Raw genomic sequence first — 17,383 nt, forward strand, 5'->3', positions numbered from 1 at the left:
AATCGAGTTTATAAACTTCAGGTCCTTAGAGCCAGGACTTTAAAGGTGTGTGTGTGTGTGTTGTGCTCGGGTTGTGTGGGCTTTAGCATGTGGCAGCGGAAACAGGTGTTCGAGGTGTGTGTGTGTGTGTGTTCAGGGGGGGAAAAGTGTCAATCGGAAAAGTCTCTTCTTCGCGGGGTCCATCAACAAGGCACACACGCACGCCGAGAAACGAGTATATAAGATATATATTTTACACACACACAGAGAGAGAGAGATTGTAGGCATTTGCCGGGGCAATGCACTTGCAGAGTTCATTTCATACATCAAATGTTCATATTTATATATTCATATATGTTATATATATATGTATATGTATAGCTAACTAAAAAGAGCATTCGCATATCGATATATATAAATATGTTTATGGCTGTCTCGATTCGCAATTCAAAATGTGGCTTCAAGTGGACCATACCTGGGTGACCCTCAGCTCGGCCTGAGTGCGTCGCAGTTCGGCGGATGCCTTATCCGCCCGCTCCTGGGCCCGGTCCAGTTCCTGGGATGTGGTCATTGTGGTCCTGCCAAACGTCGTCTATTCGTGGACGAGAAACGGGTAAATTAGTGATATGAACACAGCCAGAAGGAGTTTTTTAGGATAACAAAGTGCAAAGAAACAACAATCGAAAGCGATTCAAGGCATTAGCAAATGTGTGAAGTGATGTGTGTTTGTTTACAAGGATAATGCTGATAAGGATAATGATGATGATGATGATGGTGCTCGAATGAGTCCAGCAGGCGAGCTGTTGTCCAATTCATAAAGCTGTGAATGATTCAATGAGACTTTTACTTTGACTTTTGCTTGTGCTTTTTGAGTGCATTTGACGCTTGGTTCTCTAGTTATATAACATATATTCATTCGATCTGGTTATCGTGACGTGAGCTTTACTTTTTGTAATTTGTATCTATATAGACTGGCTATATATATTACGCTGGGTAGGGAGAAAAATGACTGATTTAGGCTGGGTCAGCGGCTTGGCCGACTTACCGATATCTTGCCCGTTTCGAACATTAACTTTTGTACATTCTGCAAGAGTACGGATACGGAACATATTTATATATATCTCTTAATCTTAGGTCACGCCCTCAGGTGTGATTCGTGGATGGTGAATGTGTGTGCATGTTCGGTGGCAATCAATTCAACTTATTCACACCTCCGTTTTTTTTTCTGCACACCGATTAAATCAAAACGAACCCAACTAGGTGAGGGCTGCTAATCCCTGTCTAAGTATAAGTATCTAAGTATCTAAGTGCGCAATATGTCAGGACTTTATCGGATCTGAAATCGTTGAAGGTGCTGCTGAGTGCTGCTAAGTGAGACTTCAGCCTGCTGCTGGCTCTAAATAATGGAATGGCGATAATTTAAATAGGGTTTTGGTGTTATTTTTTTAGGGTAGCTAATGTGAGTTATATACGATATACGATATAGACATATGTTGTGGGGTTTTACGATATATAAAAGGTGCGATTTGCATAATAGCGGAATTCGATGTTTCGATATTTTGTCTTGGTTGATGTTAACGAAAAGAACTATTTATAATACTTGAGTTGTTTGCTTTTACAAGTTACTTAAGATCAGAAAATGGAAGATTTTTAATTAGATATTACAATACTTCGCTTTACGATCAAATATACTATTACGATATTCAAGAGCAGCGGTGGGCATAAACAAAGAGTCAGGGAGAGCATTCAATACCCTAAGTACTACTTCTCGAAGTTATTTTCCTTTATTGATTTTGTATATTATAATCGATATTAATATTAAATGTTGATATATCAAACTAAAAGAGATTTTCGAAATGCTAAAATTTTTGTTATTTTAAATTTTAATATATATTAAACTTTATGATATTGTCAATATCGCTTTGTATAATTATCAATATACAAATCATTTAAAAATACCCATCGCTGCTCTTCTGTGAAAACTCAAATGTTTACGATATTCAAAGTTATTGTCTACAAAACACTACGATTTACGATATTATGCAATTGATCTAGTTTTTGGTAATTGGAAGATTGGAATTTGGATTATTGGGCTTACTTTGTGTAGTGTGGTCTGTTCATCTAGCTGCATCTATATTTGGTTTATGTTGGGTGAGTTTTTTAATATTTTTATTTTTAGGTCGGTTGTTGGTTGTAGTTATTATTATTGTTGTTGTTGGGTAGTTGGGATGCGTAATGTGTACATGTAAATACATATTCAGATACAGATATAGATATAGATATATAGATATAAATATAGATATTGATGTGGATACAGATAGCACATATAGTATGTATGTTTATGCAAAATGGGTTCATTGATTATCGATATAGCAGTATGTACGTATGCGTGGGTGTTCCCTTGATTATATATACACAGCCCACACACATACATACGAACAGATTGATGATAAGTTAGTTATGATTATATTTATGGTCTTGATGTCATGGTATATATCTGTTAGGATATGCGAGTTAAACTGGTCATAATGCACGAGTACCTGCGAACGCTCCAAATCGTGTTTCAGCCGCTCGTTCTCCAGCTCCAAGCGGGCAATCCTCTGCTTGGTGGACTCCCAGTCGGCACTGCTCCGACCCATCTCACAGGTGGCCTTCTCCAGCTCGGCCTTGGACTTGCCCAGTTCGCTCTGCGAAGCCTCCAGCTTGATCTCGAGTCGCTCCCGCTCGGTCACGGCCCGCTCCAGGCGCGTCTGTAGCTTCTCCACCTCACTTTCGGCGGCACGGAGCTTGATCTTATAGTCGGCCACCTCACGCTCATGGAGATCACGCTCCTCCTGCTTCTCATGCTCGGCACGATCACGCTGATCTCTCAGCTGGGCCATTTGCTTCTCCTTATCGCCAATGGCCTCCTCCAGGCTGGTCAAGGCACCCTCGGAGCTGCTGTGATGAGCTTGCATGGCGGAGAGACGGGCCCGTGCCATATCCACCTGGTTATCCTTCTCCTTGAGCAGATCCTCCAGGTTTTCAATCTACAGGGGGAAGAAATTAGGGCTTGAGGATGGTGCATCGAAAAGGAAGAGTTTCCTTTGGTTGGGGGTTTTTCTTCAAGTTCTTAAAGTCTTTTTGAAATACTTTATTTTCTTAACCTTATCTGAGACATTAACTAAACTTTTTAAAGATTAAAAGATTACTAAAATACTGAGTAGAATTTTACTATAAATTGCATAAACTATATTTTAATATATTTTTTCCACTAAAAATCTCATTATTAACCCATCAAATTAAACGAAACTCTTTGTTTTTCTGGCTGCTAACAAGGTGTAAGGGTTGATTTAAGGAGTCTAACCTTGCGCTGGAGGACACTGATCTTGCGGTCCTTGATGTCCATGTGGTCCTTGATCTCGGTCAGTTCGCTGGTGAGGCGATTCCGCTCCTGCACGGTTTGGAGTGTGCCCTGGGTCTTCTTCTCGATGAGACGATTCTTCTCCTCGAGGCGGGCCCGCATCTCCTCGACATCCGTCTGCAGCATGTTGTAGTGCTCCTCTTTGGCACATAGCGACTCCTTGAGCACCGCTATGTGCCGCTGGTAGTCCTAATGGATATTACTTTACTGTGCAAACAACAAACTTGGTGACCCAACGCCTGGGGGGATTCATTTACCTGATGCTGCTCCTCGAGGGTTTTCATTTTGGCCGCCATCGCCAGGATCTCTTGATCCCTTCTCTGTATTTCAAGACGGAATTCGTCCAGCTGAATGGTCGAATGGGAGGTTGGGTTGTTGTTGTGGGTGGTGGTGTGATGGTTGGTGATTGGAAAGGAACGAACAAGTACAGAAGATAATTAGATCAGAATATGCTTGGCTCACTGGTAATGCCTGGGCCGGGGATAGATCCTTAGCCAGGACTACAGATACTGTTGGTGTGTTTTCTTGGTCTGCTTATTATTTGTTTGTTTGGTTATCGCAACAGGAAGTACGAGTATCTTGCTGCTGTGGCAAACTGAGTGTGGAAATGAGCGATTTAGAGGTGCGAAGAGCGAGCTTACGCCTTGTTGAGGAGATGACTGAGAAGTGGTGGAGATAATGGGATAATGTCTTTGGGCCCCTCCCCGTATCGGTACAGGTACTGGTACAGGTACAGGTACTGGTACTGGTACTGGTACAGGTACTCGTTATCCTAACCGCCCTCGTTGGGTGTTATCCTGTGTGTATTTTGGTGGGTGTGCTTGTGAACTATTATATTTAGTTCTTTTCATATATATTTTCTTTTCATGAACGACTTTCGGACGTTCGGTTTTCGTATGTAATTTTTTATTGTTTGCTTTCGAAAAGTTTCCATTTTATAATGCTTACAGCTTACAGTTAAGTTTAACAGATTTTCGAGAATATTCTTTGTTGCTTGTCGGAATTAAGTCTGAATGCGTTCTTAATTAGGTTTACAGTTAAATCATTGTATAAATAGTACATCCCGTGGGACCATAAATGTATATGCGTATAATCAGAATATTAACCATAATTATTCAAATACAATACAAGTATGTATATATTTATATATATATATAGAGAGAGTTATGTATAATGTGTGTATATCTTATATCAATATTCAAATGCCTCGTTTCTTGTTCTGTTCGTCGTCTTGTAGAAGGGGGATTATACAAATCAAACCTAATCGAAGGGGGGGAAATCTAAGTAGATCTTCTTTTCTTTGGCTGAGCAACAACAAGAACAGAAGTTGGAAAAGCTAGTGGATAATAGTATCTTTGTATCTTTGTATCTACTTATCTATTCACACGCTAGCACCGAAGTGCTGTCTTTCGAATTGGCTAGTGATAAGCTTTTATCTCTCGACTACACTCACATTATATATATATGTATGTATATATAAACAATTGAAAAGAGTTTTTTGTTTTTATCTATGAACACAATTTTCCGTTTTGCGATTGCTGCATATTTTATGGGGGGAAAAACTACCAACTACAACTAGGGTTCAAAAAAACGAAAGTAACTCCCGGATTCACAACTTCAAAACGGAATCATCTATATTGTATGTATATTAACCACTACTTTAACAAGAATTTTTCTTTTTTACTTTCTTTGAGAAATATCATCTACGCATTATAATTTCGATTTTTTCAAGCACAAATAAACAAGATATAATCGATAGCCCGACTTGGAAGTGTCCACTACTCAAAAGAATTCCTCTTATAATACTAATAAATGATCAAATTGATTTTAGGCTTCAGAATAAAGAGAGAGAGAGAATAAAACTCAACTCGGGGGGATTAGCTTTTCAATATTTTGTATACTTATCGATCGATATCTATCGAGTGTATAAAGCGCTTCTTCGAATACGAAATACAAACACTAGTTGAGTCGAATATATATATTATATATTCGCATAGACACATTTTGAATGCTTCATCGTTTCACTTTGCTGGCTGTCTCTCAGACACACAAAAAACTAATCCAACCGATCTAATGCGATCTATATAATCCGGCTCTAGATTGCACATACATATAAATTTCAATGTTTTCGTTCATAATTGACCTTCATTGCTAATCACACGCTAGTTAATAAGTTTATAACTCTTGCATTTGCTTTTGCTGGGGAAGGCTTTCAGGGATACTTGAAACTTAATCGATACCTAACTTTACAAGGATGCTAAGACTGAGGCTGAGGCTGAGGCTGAGGAGATAAATAGTAAAGTTAGGCCTAAGTTAAACAATTGTTCTACACAAATGATGCCCACTAATACGAGATAGAGAGATAGGAAAAGTTTTAATTGGGTTAGAGCTGCTGGTTAATTAGGTTAGTTAGGTAGTTAGTAGGTTGCTTGGGTATAGGAAAGGACCCTCGGTTACTATGACCATGCAGGGGCTTCGTTACTTAGTCACTTACAGATAGATAGAGTGTGTGTGTCTGTGCTGCACTAACAATTGGCTAAGTTGTCATCGAATTTTTCATACTAAGTACGAGTTACACTATAGGTTTTGATTTAATAAATTTCAAGCTTCGTTTATTTTTGCTTCTTGCTTTCACACAAAGTTTAAAGTAAATGTTTATTTCTTATCCTGTGTGTGTGTGTGTATATATAAATTGTTGTTTAACTTGTGAGTAAATCTCATTTAGTTTTTTATATACAGTCTTTTACTTTTGAGAGTCAAGAGCAAGGTTCTACAAATTTCCACAAACAGAAAGTCAAACAATTGGCGTTCTTCCGTCCTATTTTTTCACTGAAAAGTTCTGCCCTGAGTGCTCTATGCAAAGAACCTAAATCGAAATCAAGGATAAAGCATTAATCGTTATATATATCGTTATTTATATCATTCGTTTCTTTCGGTTTTTGTTTCGTTTCGCTTTGACTGTTTGCTACTTTAAAATGGCACATGAAACAATAGTTCTCCTTCCTCCACTCTCCGCTGCTTAGCCTAGTTCTACTAAGAGTATTCCGATTTATTATCATATATCTTGTATATATATATATTGTATGTATAATACTTGGTGTCTTATCTTTTCTCCCTAAGCGAGAACCGTTCACTGCCAATGGGGCTCACTGGTTGATGCAGAGGAAAGCGTTAAATGCAGATCGGCCCGTTGGCCAGATCTTCTTCCAATGGGGTTTCATTCGATCTCTGATTGTTATATATATTTGTATATTTAATATATATAGAGGATGACTTTATGGTTTTCAATGACGTCGAGTTGTTATGGGGGGGACTTTACGAATTAATTCAAATTTCTTTCTCAGGGCTTTTTCCTGATTTTATAGTTCAGTTTTGAGTTTTCAGTTTTCGGGACGGGGAGGACTATGATGATTCTTTTTAGGAGTCTAGGGATAGCGTGTCTACGTCAAATTTAAAACTTACTTGTCGCTTATGCTCTTGCGGCAGTTTCGGGTAATCTAAGTCTAGTTTCGAGTATGGCAGATGATGGTGATGATGGGCTTGATGAGGCTGCGGACCCTGCGCCCCCTGATGGTGCGTATGCGAGTGCGGATATGCCGTGTGATGCGAGTGATGCGAGGAGTGATGCGGATGCGAGTGCAGATGCGAATGCAGATGCTGATGCGGATGCTGATGCTGGTGCTGATGCTGCGTGTGGCCATGATGCAGTCCCTCAGCATAATCCCTGGCGCTGCTGGCCAACGTTCCGCCAAAGGGTCCCGCCGTATTGGCCAGCGAAGCCAATGGATGGGTCTGCAGGTGATTCTGATGCTGATGCACATGGTACTGGTACTGTGGATGCATCTGCTGCTGCACCGATGCCTGGATGTGCGAGTGTCCTAGCGGCGGTCCTTGGGCACTGCCTCCATAGTGCTGCGTCCCGGCGAACTGTTGCTGCAGGTTATAGGCCAATGCACCGGCAGCTCCTGCTCCGGGCACCTGGCTTTGGTAGTACTGCGAAATGGCGGGATTGGAGGCATGCAACGATTGGGCCAACAGTTGACGCTGCTGGAAGGGAGCCAGGGGATTCCCATAGCCGCCGGCAACCCCCAGGTCACTCTGGTAGGGATTACCCCCATAGCCCCCACCATACTTGCAGGCCCCGTAGCCCGTTGTGGTGGGATAGCTGGACACCAGATTCGTCACCGAGTATGCCGGCCGCAATCGCGCCGCCGCTGCAGCGGCACTCTGGGCCGCCGTCAGCTGCGTGGGCAGGACCTGCTGGGCCTGCGCCGCCGGCTGGAAGTACATGTTCGGCTGCGAGGAGAAGCTCTGGGACATCTGCAGCAGGTTATCGTTGAGGTACGGCGGCGAGGTGTCTCCCGGGTGCAGCGTCGGGTAGCTGGACACGACACGGCCCAGGCCCATTCCTCCCACACCTCCCAGGGGCGTCGTCACCAGCTGTCCCAGCTGGCGAGCCTGATTCGTGAGATTAAGGATCTGCGAGCTGCGCGATATCGACTTGTGGGCCTCGTTCAGCAGATTCACAATGTTCGAGGAGCTGGTCTGGTGCAACGGTGGCGCTGGATAACCATAGACATCATTGTACATGGTGGCCGAGGGCAGACCGGCAATGCTATAGCGTCTCCTGCGTATTGGCGAGGTCTGGCACTGACCCGTCCCATAGAGCTGGGCGGTGGACAAGGGATCGTAGAGGCCGCCATAGCCGCCGGCGGTGGCTGAGGTCGAGGGTCCGTACAGATCGTAGGCGGGGCCGTAACCGTTGCCCGCCGCTGAGCCGTAGGGCAGGGATCCGGGACCCAGGACCGTGGGACCTGGTCCGTAATACTGACCAATAATATCCGGCAAGGGTGGGCTGGTTCCGGCAATGCCCGAGTAGTTATTGTACATCTGAAACGGGGCGATTTCAAATGGTGGTTGCTGTAACTGCTGTGACTGACTGACTGACTGGTTGGGTTAGTTTGGTATTATTGGTTCTTTGGTACTTGGCTGTTTCTGTGGTGTCTAGAGAGCTCTCTGGGTCTGTTTTGCTATTGTTGGGTCTGGTGTTATATATCTGTTATCTTTTAACTTTCACTCGATTTTCCGGCTTCGATGTGCTCACAGCATGATTTGGTATTAGTTTTGGTTTCAGTTTCAGTTTAAGTTTAAGTTTTAATTTAAGTATTAGCTTTGTTTCTGGTTTAAGTTTAAGTTCAAGTTTGAGTTTTGTTTCTGGTTCTGGTTCTGGTTCTGGTTTCTGGCTTTTCGTGTGGAGCGTGATCATGATCGTGGCTTAACAAACATTAGCTATCTATATATATAGAGGTTACATTATATATATTATATATATATATATATATAGGTATTTTTGAATTGGATTACATTTAACATAGCGAAAGCGATTTTTGCCCGAAACACTTACGAACTATTCTGGCCCCATTTTAAAACGTAAATAATTAGCTTTGGTTTTGTTTTTTGCTGCTCTTGTTCTTGTTATCATTATTAATATTATTATTAATTAATTATATTTGTTGTTTTTCTTCAAGTTTTTCAGTCTTTTCTTTTTTGTTGTTGACACTTTTTTGCGCTTAATTTACAATAAGGTTTTGTAATAGAATATGAGATTTGTTGATTATGAATTATGATTTTTTTCGGTTCTGGCTTTTTGGTACTTTCCATTTGGTTAACTCTTTCGGCTTTTGGCTTTATATAGTTAGTTCCTAGGCACTTTCAATGGCTCTTGTTGGCACCCAAAAAAAGTTCAACAAGGGCGGGGGGTGGGCGTTAAAGTTGTACTGTGTGTATGGTGTGTTGTGTGTGTGTGTTTGGTGTGTGTTGCGTATGAGAAATGTTTGTGAGGGGGAGAGAGGAGAGGCGCAACATGAAATGTGTGTCACTTGGTTGACAGCCGCCACGAGGATGCGGTAGCTGCTAGTTCTTGTATCTATTTATGTGTGGATGCCTGTATCTATGTATCTATGTATCTTTGTATCTGAGCGAGTGGCAGGTTGGGTATTTTGTGGTGGTGGTGGTATCCCTGTATCTGCGTGTGTGTGTGTTTGTGAATGTATCTCTGGTCGCTGGCATGATCAACGTGGCATACAAAATGCAACTCGAATTCTGATTTCGTATTTTGTTTATTCTCAAAAAATGGTTCGTTTGGCATGTTTTCTTGATAGTTTTTTTTTTGGAGGTATTGGGTTTCAGTATTTTTGTTTTGTTTTTTGTACAATTGTATTTTTCGGTATTTTGTTTGTACGCAGAAATGAAACATAAATATTCGTATAACAATATATAGTTCAGATGCATTATAGAAATAACGTGCAAAAGTATATTTGTTAAATAATTTGGTTCGGTGTGTTGGAGAAACAAACAAACAAAATATATATTCATATAGTTGTTTAGACAGACAGTGAGCGAGAGAGAGAGAGACAGATAGAGTTAGAGAGAGAGATAGAGAGAGTGTGTGTGAAAGAGATCGACAGAGACAGCTTACATAGAGACTTAGGAGAGATAGAGAGAGATAACGCAAGTTATGTATTTCAGACAGAGCAGAGTATCGTTTTCTTTCGTTTCTTGTTCTGGAATTTTATAAATTCATGAAATATCTTTCAGTGTAATTTCCAGTGTGTTCTTGTGACAGAAGGGGGGGCCTGGGTCTGTGTTTCTGTGAGTGTGTGCGAGTGTGGAACCCATCATGAAGGTGTTCTTGTTGCATTGCGTCGTGTGTTCTGTGTGTGTGGTGTGTATCTGTGAAATCGATAATTATCGATAAAGTTCGAGAGCTTCGATCCGATCGGTCAACGTTTGTAGGTGAGGTTAGTTCGATATTTACAAAAACCAAAAAGTAATATATCATACACAAACATGAATACACCGCCACACATGTGCACATAAGGACACACATGAACGTGTGTGTGTAAATGTCCTTTTTTTGTTTGTTTACTTTTTTCTCTTTTTCTTTCTGGTCGGGGATCTTGGGGGGCGGGACTTCAAGGACCTTTTTTTGGGGGAATGGCGGGGGCTTATATCTCGGTCTGTCGTAAGCGGAGTAACGCAATAATATCGAAAACAACATACTGGAGAGTAACATATTTATATATATATATAGTAGTTGTAGTTGCTGATATTCGGTATATATATTTATATATATAATGAGCGACAGAGATAGAAAGAGACAGACAGAGAGAGAGAGAGCGAGAGATGGAGAGAGAGATAGAGAGAGTGAGTGAGTGGGGAGAAACAGAGACAGAAACAGAGGAGTAGGAGTATATATTCATATGTTTGTTAGCCATATTGTGGATATATATACACGTCGTAATTGTTTTATCATTTTATCGTCAAAGAGTTGTCAGTGAATGAATCGAACTTCTTTGCTTATCTTCTTCTTCTTGCCCGTCTAATCGAAGTATTAATCAATTTGTTATCGCTTTCCTTTCGGTAGTATTTTCTTCATTTGTTATGTAGTTATTTTGATTTTATTAGATTTTTTTATTTTATTTTTGATTTGGTATCGTGCGAAAATATTACAAAAGCATATTGTAAATAGTTGCATACGTTTATATACTTGGTAAACAAATTTGTTTTTATATTTGTTATTGCATTTCTTCAATTGTTTTTCGGTTTCGTATTTTTTTTTCGTGATTTCTTTTAGAACAACAACAAAATATATGTTTTTTTTTTGGTACGTAATTAATAAAAAGATCAATTCTGAAAACAAATATATATTTTGCATTTATTGATTGAGTCGCTTGATCTTGCTTAATGATTTAAGAATTCTTGCCTATTTGAAAGTGTTTTTATTTTTAATTTTTTTGTTCGTTTAGATTTGAATTTGAATTTTGATATTGATTCGATAATGCCAATTATTGGAGCCATTACAATCGATAGGTTTCGTGGAAAAATCATTCTGCATCTTTTGGCAATAAAATGACAAAAGAATTATTCTTGTATGCTAAATAGATCACAGTTCACTAATGTTTTGTTAATTGGTATCCTGATCATTTCAGTTGGGATTTTGCTTTCGGTTTCGTTTTCGGATATATATTTTCTGAATTTCTGATTTGTGATTTCTGAATTCTGATTTTCGGATTTCTATGGTTTGCTCTTTGGTGTGTTTTGGTTAAATGTTATATATTACTTTTTGATTATGTAAGAACAGTAAGAAAAAGGAGTTCAAAAATCAGCGTTCCGTTCAAAATGCTAAATTTAAATTTAACGCAGAACAAACATTGTGTGACTGTGGCTGTGTGTGTGTGTGTGCGTGTGTGTTGGTGTGTGTAAAGTCATTAAAGTAAATCTAAATAAAAAAGCGAGTGTCGAAAGTGTAAGGGAATAATTTATTTATATATATAAAGTGATTAAAGGAAACTAGGGGAGTTACTAGGGGTAGGAAAGTTGGTGAGCTACAGGGGCGAAATGTTAAACAAACGATTACACGAACAACATTAAGACACAAAAACACACATTTATATATACTTTTATGCTCCAAGTAAAACAAAGATTAATTTAAATTTAGAAAATGATGCCAACTGGCAAGAGGAAGAGTACAAAGAGTGGCAAAGCAGGATAGACTGAGAGAAAGCTAGAGCGAGAGTGGGAGAGAGAGACAGCGCAGGTGAGCAGAGCACTTAAAATAATGCCAAGAACTTTGGCTCACCCACACACACTCACACACAAACAAAAAAACGCACACACAAACACATGGAAATGGCGGACCGAAATAACAACATTTTGGTTACAAGGTTACGTATACGTCACGTGTGTTTGTGTGTCTTTGAACAGGGACTACAATAGCGGTAACTGAGCAAAAGAGAGAGAGAGAGAGAGAGAAAGTCAGAGCCAGAGAGAGAGAGAGAGAGAGAAGAGGAGACCGGGAGGGGTATGGCTAGAGAGGGGCCGATAGAGAAAGAGAGAGAGAGAGAGAGAGAGAGAGCTAGAACAAAGCCAAAAAGAACACAAGTAAGAGGCGAAATCAAAAGCCGAGAAATATCCAAGTGTATGTGTATGTGTGTGTGTGTGTTGAAAGTGTGTTAAGTGCCAAATACATGTAGCAGAGTGTATATTTTCTGGCTTTTCACTCACTTTGCTGCTATTTTTGGTTTTGTTGCGTGCCCAGCACAAATCATAAAATTAAAAAACAAACACATTAAACCGAATATGTATTGCAAAATGAAAACAATGCTGAAGGGAAAACAATTTCAAATTTTATGACTTTACGAGTGGTAGGGAGAGCAAGAAAAGGAGGAAGAAAGTAAGGGAGAGCGAGACTGTACCCCTCCTAAAAAACGACATTGACATGTGAGCACATCAAAAACTAAAAAAATAAGGCAGAAAAGCCATTTAGCCAGATTTCAATTCCCCGACTATGATATACATTTCCTACTAAGTTAACATTTGATGCCATAACTGATTCGAAGTTGCATTGTCCTTTTTTTATCATTTGTCTTTATGTTGCATACTTAGTGGGGCTTCTCCAAACACCTTTTAGGTTCAATTTCCCTTTTCATAACTAATGCTTTAATCCTTTCTTTATGCATCCTTTTTGGGTTACATGCATTGGCACGTACTAAATACACCCTTGAACTCTGTGCAAGACAAAAATTAAAGAGGATGCGGGCAAAGTCCCCGCTTTTCAATGAGGGAAGGGGATTCCCATTCCCCTGCGCTAATCATGACAAATCATCACGTTCACGTTTCGTTTCGTTTGTACTTCTTCCTTTCAGTTTTTTGTTGTTTCTGTTGTTGTATTTTGTTGTTGCTAGCAAGGCCAGACAGAGAGTCCTTTTCCCCATTGTATCCTGTCTGACGCCCCCCAAACCCCAATCCCCATTCTTAACCCATTGTCAGTTTCTGTCCCGTGCTTTTCCCGCACGCACGTGCCCGATGGAAGCATATTTCAAGTGACATTTATGAAGTGCATCCCTGTCAGTTCGCTAGCTCTCTCGCTTTGGAATCTGTTTTTTTTCGGTAGGCCTTTCTGCTAATGAGAGCAGATGTGTTGAGCAGAGGGCGGGGGGAAGGGAATAGGAAATAAGGAGGAGGGTGGAAAAATGTGGGGGGCTGGGAAATGGAAAAACGGGTGCCAGGGCCCGTCTGCACTTGCTGTCTATGCTTCTTGCACTTTTCTGCAAGTTGTTCGCCCTGTTGCCGAATTTCACTAATTACGCAGAAAAGCAGGCAATGCGCTTTCCCCCCTTTTTTTAGACAGCATGGCCTGCCGCATTACTGTTATGTTGGCTTTGGCCCTGTACGGCTGTGTGTTTGTGTGTGTGTGTGTGTAAGTGCTGATATGTGGCACTGTATGTGTGAAATTAAATTTGCAGCTCGAGGCCACAAAAGGACAGGCTAAACAGAAGAAGTTTAACAAGTTTTATTTGTTTTGCGTGCCAGTTGTTGCACAGAGAAAAATATCTTAGGGATATGTTATCGATATACATTAGAAAATTAAATTTTATATAAGAACTAAGCTGGTTTTCTCTATTTAAAATGTTGTAAATATCATGTTATTAGCTCTACTATATATTTATTCGTTTAAACTGATTTTTCCTGTTTGTTTTTTCTAACTGTGATCAATTTTTCTAAGCTTTACCCGCTCTCATCGCTCACTTACTCCCTTTCCTTTCCTCTCCTCTTTGGAGTTGCTCATGTTACGCCTTGACAGGACATTTAAATGGCTTTTGGTGTCTGGATGTCTGGGGTGTGTGTGTGTGTGTGAGGACTGTCTATTGTGGCCCCATTGATAGCCATCGTTTTGATTTACACTATTTCCATGCGAACTGTACCATGACCGAGCCGAGGATTGCATTTACCCTACGATAATGCGCCAATTGTACCACCAAAACCGTAGAGGGAGGAGGATAAGAAGTGGTTGGAAATTGTGAAAATTCCACCCAGAGACATTTTCGTTTAGTTGCATTTCGTCGTCGGTTTTGTTAGTTTGTTATGTTGAGTTTTGCCTCTGGCTGATTGACTTTTGAATGGAGTTGAAGGTTCTTGTGTGCTGATGATGAAGTAATGACATTTGCGAGCTGATGACATGATGGTATTTCTCGGCGACTGACTGACTGACTGATTGGATGACTGTTTCCGTTTGCTGGACTGCTGATGGGCATAATACCTTGTAGTAGACATAGGCATTGTCCATAGGTTTCTGGGTGTCTCGCCTGGTCGTTAAGATCTAATGTTGCTGCAGTGCTGCAGTTCGTTGTACTTGGACTTAGTGCTGTTTTGGCTCCCCGCCTGCTTGCCCTCTAGAGCCAGGCCTGCCTGCCTATTTATGTAAGTTGAGCTGCCCGCTGGTTGTGTGTTGTGCGCAGGTGTCTGGCTGCGTTTGTGGGTGTGTGTGTGTCTCAAGTATTATTGTAATACAATAATAAACTACTGCTGGCCGTCGTTACTATTCACTTTTCCGGGAAAAAAGAAACTTGCTTATTTTATCTTGTCGCTGCTTCCGGATTCTTAGTGCTTAATGCAAATGGAGGAAGATGTGTGATTGTGAATGTAACCTTCTGGCCGCACCGCACACACACACTCGTACATTCTCACTGCGGAGACACACACACACACACGCACACACAGAAATCGCTGGCAGGACGAGGAAGAGGACGAGAGCTATAAAAAGAAATTGTTGTTTTTCTCGTTTCGCTGTCTGTGTGCGTGTGTTGTCTTTGTTGTTTGCTAGTTAATGTTTGCTGGCAAAGAACTTTGCTTTTCTTTTTTTTCGGCTGCTGCGGCTGCTTAAGCAAAAATTATTGATTTTATGCTGCTGCTGCTGCTGATGCTCTGGTTTTTCTGCTGCTCCTGCTCCTGCTGCTGCTGCTGATTTTCCTTTAGCTGCTTGGCTAAAACAATGGGAATGCTGGGGTTTTTTTTTTGTAACTGCACTGGCACTCTCGATTCAAGCAATTATTATTTGCAAAACACAGACACTGACATTTACAGGTAAAGGCACAATAATGAAATGCTCAACATTTCCTTCTTCTTTTTTTCTACATCCTTCTTCGGTCAAGGAGCGGATTTTTCAAATATATATGTATAAATATACATATATTATATTCTTTGGCAGCACACGCGTTCGCGCCACGAGTGTGGGATTTTCTTTCGCGAATCTGTACGGCGGATGATATATAGTAGTGGTGGGGCCTCCACTCGGTATTCGTGTGGGCCTCGTTATCCTGGCGGAGTCCTAATTCACTTGGCGTTGGCTCGCTGCCCACTACACAATTTGTGTGCCATTTGCCACTCGCCTCCTTGCCACACTTTGTTTCTTTCGTTATTTTTTTTTCTTTGCTGTGCGTTTTTCGCGACGCGCTCTGCTCGATTCTCCTCTCCTGCGACTGGTTCGGTTCTATGCGATACAATTCTTTCCGTTCTTTCGTCCGTGTCTCGGCTCGGCGGCTGGAGCGTTGCGTGTACAACTGTTCGCGCCTGCGGAGCTTTTGCGACCACGAGGCCACTCGGCAGTCAGCATATCACTCATACGCCCCGTGGGTGGGCTAGCTTTTTTGCAGTCACACTCGTTGGAGGCGCTTGGCAGCTTTCACTCGGCTATCAGGAGCTCTTCGAGGCTTTCGGCACTAGTCAGGAGGATCTTAGTTATGAAGATTATATTATTAATTTAGTTTTGTTTTTAATTATAGAGCGCCAGGACGTAACTAACATTACTTTACTCGTTTTACCTCTCATTAGGTATAGATTTGGAAGGTTTTTAGCCCGTATTTTATCAGTTTTGCCTCTAAATTGTTTACTGGTTCGATTTATAGTCCACTTTTAATCAGCACATCTTTCGTCAGTCAATCAGAAGTCATCGAAACACAAAGAATTATGTTTTATGTAGGCCCTTACCCTCAAACTACTCATTACCTACTATGGTAATCATTATTATTCTACACAAACTTCAACATATTTTATTTAAGTTTTTCTCAGTGCCTGAAAACAACTCCTGTTTATCCTATTTTATCCCATTTCTCAGCTGTTTATAGCTGAGCTTTTGCCACCCAGTTTCTGCGAATGGAGAAACATTAACTTCTCATTCATTTAACTGTTCGGTTTTCATTCAGCCTTTCTACTCGTCATTGCTCGACTTGAAGAACTTAAAAACTTAACAACTTTCGGCACCAAGAAAGCCCAGTCTTTAGAGGACTCTCTAGGCTAAGGATACTCTCTCTAATTGTAAGACTCAACCCAATTGAGTGAAATTCCAGACTTCCGCTCACTAGACCAGTCATGTGGTCTGCGCCCCTTAGAGCTTTACAAGTCAGGCGAGAGCTTTTACGTTCAATTACGCTCAAAAGCTATGATATTGATTACTTCATAAAGGAAAAGGCAGAGAGAGAGAGTGAAAGAACGAACTCGTTTTACAAGTTACTCGCTGAAACCTTAACCCTGCAGTGGCTGCTAACGGTTGAAACAGCCACATGCCACATGCAACTGACGGCCTGCGCATGACATGGCCTGCACTTCTCGAGCAGCTGACTTTGCGGGGGGTCCTGCTGCTGCTGCTCCTGCCTGCCTGCCTGCCTTCTGCCTCCTCCTTAACGCTTTCCCTATAAACTGGCCCGCAAAAGTAGGCAACACTTTGCATATTTAGCCAGCTTCCATTCAATTATTATGCTAAGTGGGCAACTCATCAGGCAGTCATTTGTTTTTCGACAAGCAATTACGCTCCAAGCTTCAAAATCGATAAATCGAAGTCCCTCTTTAAATGCATAAAATGCATCACATTGCGGAACTTGGCCGAGTAGGAGTTTTGCCTGTGCGGTTCTGCGTCTTTTTTCTCCTGCGTTCCTGTGAGCTGGTAAAATGAATTTTGCGGTAGGCCGCGTAATTATTTTATGCGCTGCTTCTTCCCCCGCAAAACAATGAGCTGCCTGCCCTGCCAGCAGAGAAGCATAATATATCAAGCGTTGAGCAAGGCCCACACTGGCAGCCATAACGAGCTCACAGTTCCGAGTTACCGGCTACCAGGACTCAGCTCCCTGCTACCAGGATCTACTCCCTGCTACCAGCTGCACCCCC

The 17,383-nt window shown here is 41.2% G+C and overlaps 2 protein-coding genes across 18 annotated transcripts in view; one reads left to right on the forward strand and one right to left on the reverse strand.

Moving 5' to 3' along the window:
* The window catches only part of LOC110189235 (uncharacterized), a 108,866-nt gene that overhangs the window by 27,034 nt on the left and 64,449 nt on the right, over positions 1-17,383 (forward strand). The gene's annotated exons all lie outside the window — the stretch shown is intronic.
* Positions 1-17,383, reverse strand: part of brp (ELKS/RAB6-interacting/CAST family member bruchpilot) — a 41,435-nt gene that overhangs the window by 11,362 nt on the left and 12,690 nt on the right. The window contains exons 8-13 of one of the 17 annotated variants that reach the window (XM_086828678.1): positions 6,845-8,272; positions 3,640-3,729; positions 3,326-3,571; positions 2,520-3,008; positions 1,025-1,063; positions 455-571 (exon numbers count right to left, since the gene is read on the reverse strand). In XM_086828678.1, the coding sequence (XP_086684804.1) occupies positions 455-571; positions 1,025-1,063; positions 2,520-3,008; positions 3,326-3,571; positions 3,640-3,729; positions 6,845-8,272 (2,409 nt within the window). Of the gene's footprint in view, positions 1-454; positions 572-1,024; positions 1,064-2,077; positions 2,111-2,513; positions 3,009-3,325; positions 3,572-3,639; positions 3,730-6,844; positions 8,273-14,483; positions 15,815-17,383 lie in introns of those variants that run through there. The other 16 variants (XM_086828671.1, XM_086828670.1, XM_086828672.1 and 13 more) reach the window with 16 other exon arrangements.

This window comes from Drosophila serrata, unplaced genomic scaffold, assembly GCF_035046125.1.
Source record: "Drosophila serrata isolate PLE 108 unplaced genomic scaffold, ASM3504612v1 contig_184, whole genome shotgun sequence".
Taxonomy (NCBI): Eukaryota; Metazoa; Arthropoda; class Insecta; order Diptera; family Drosophilidae; genus Drosophila; species Drosophila serrata.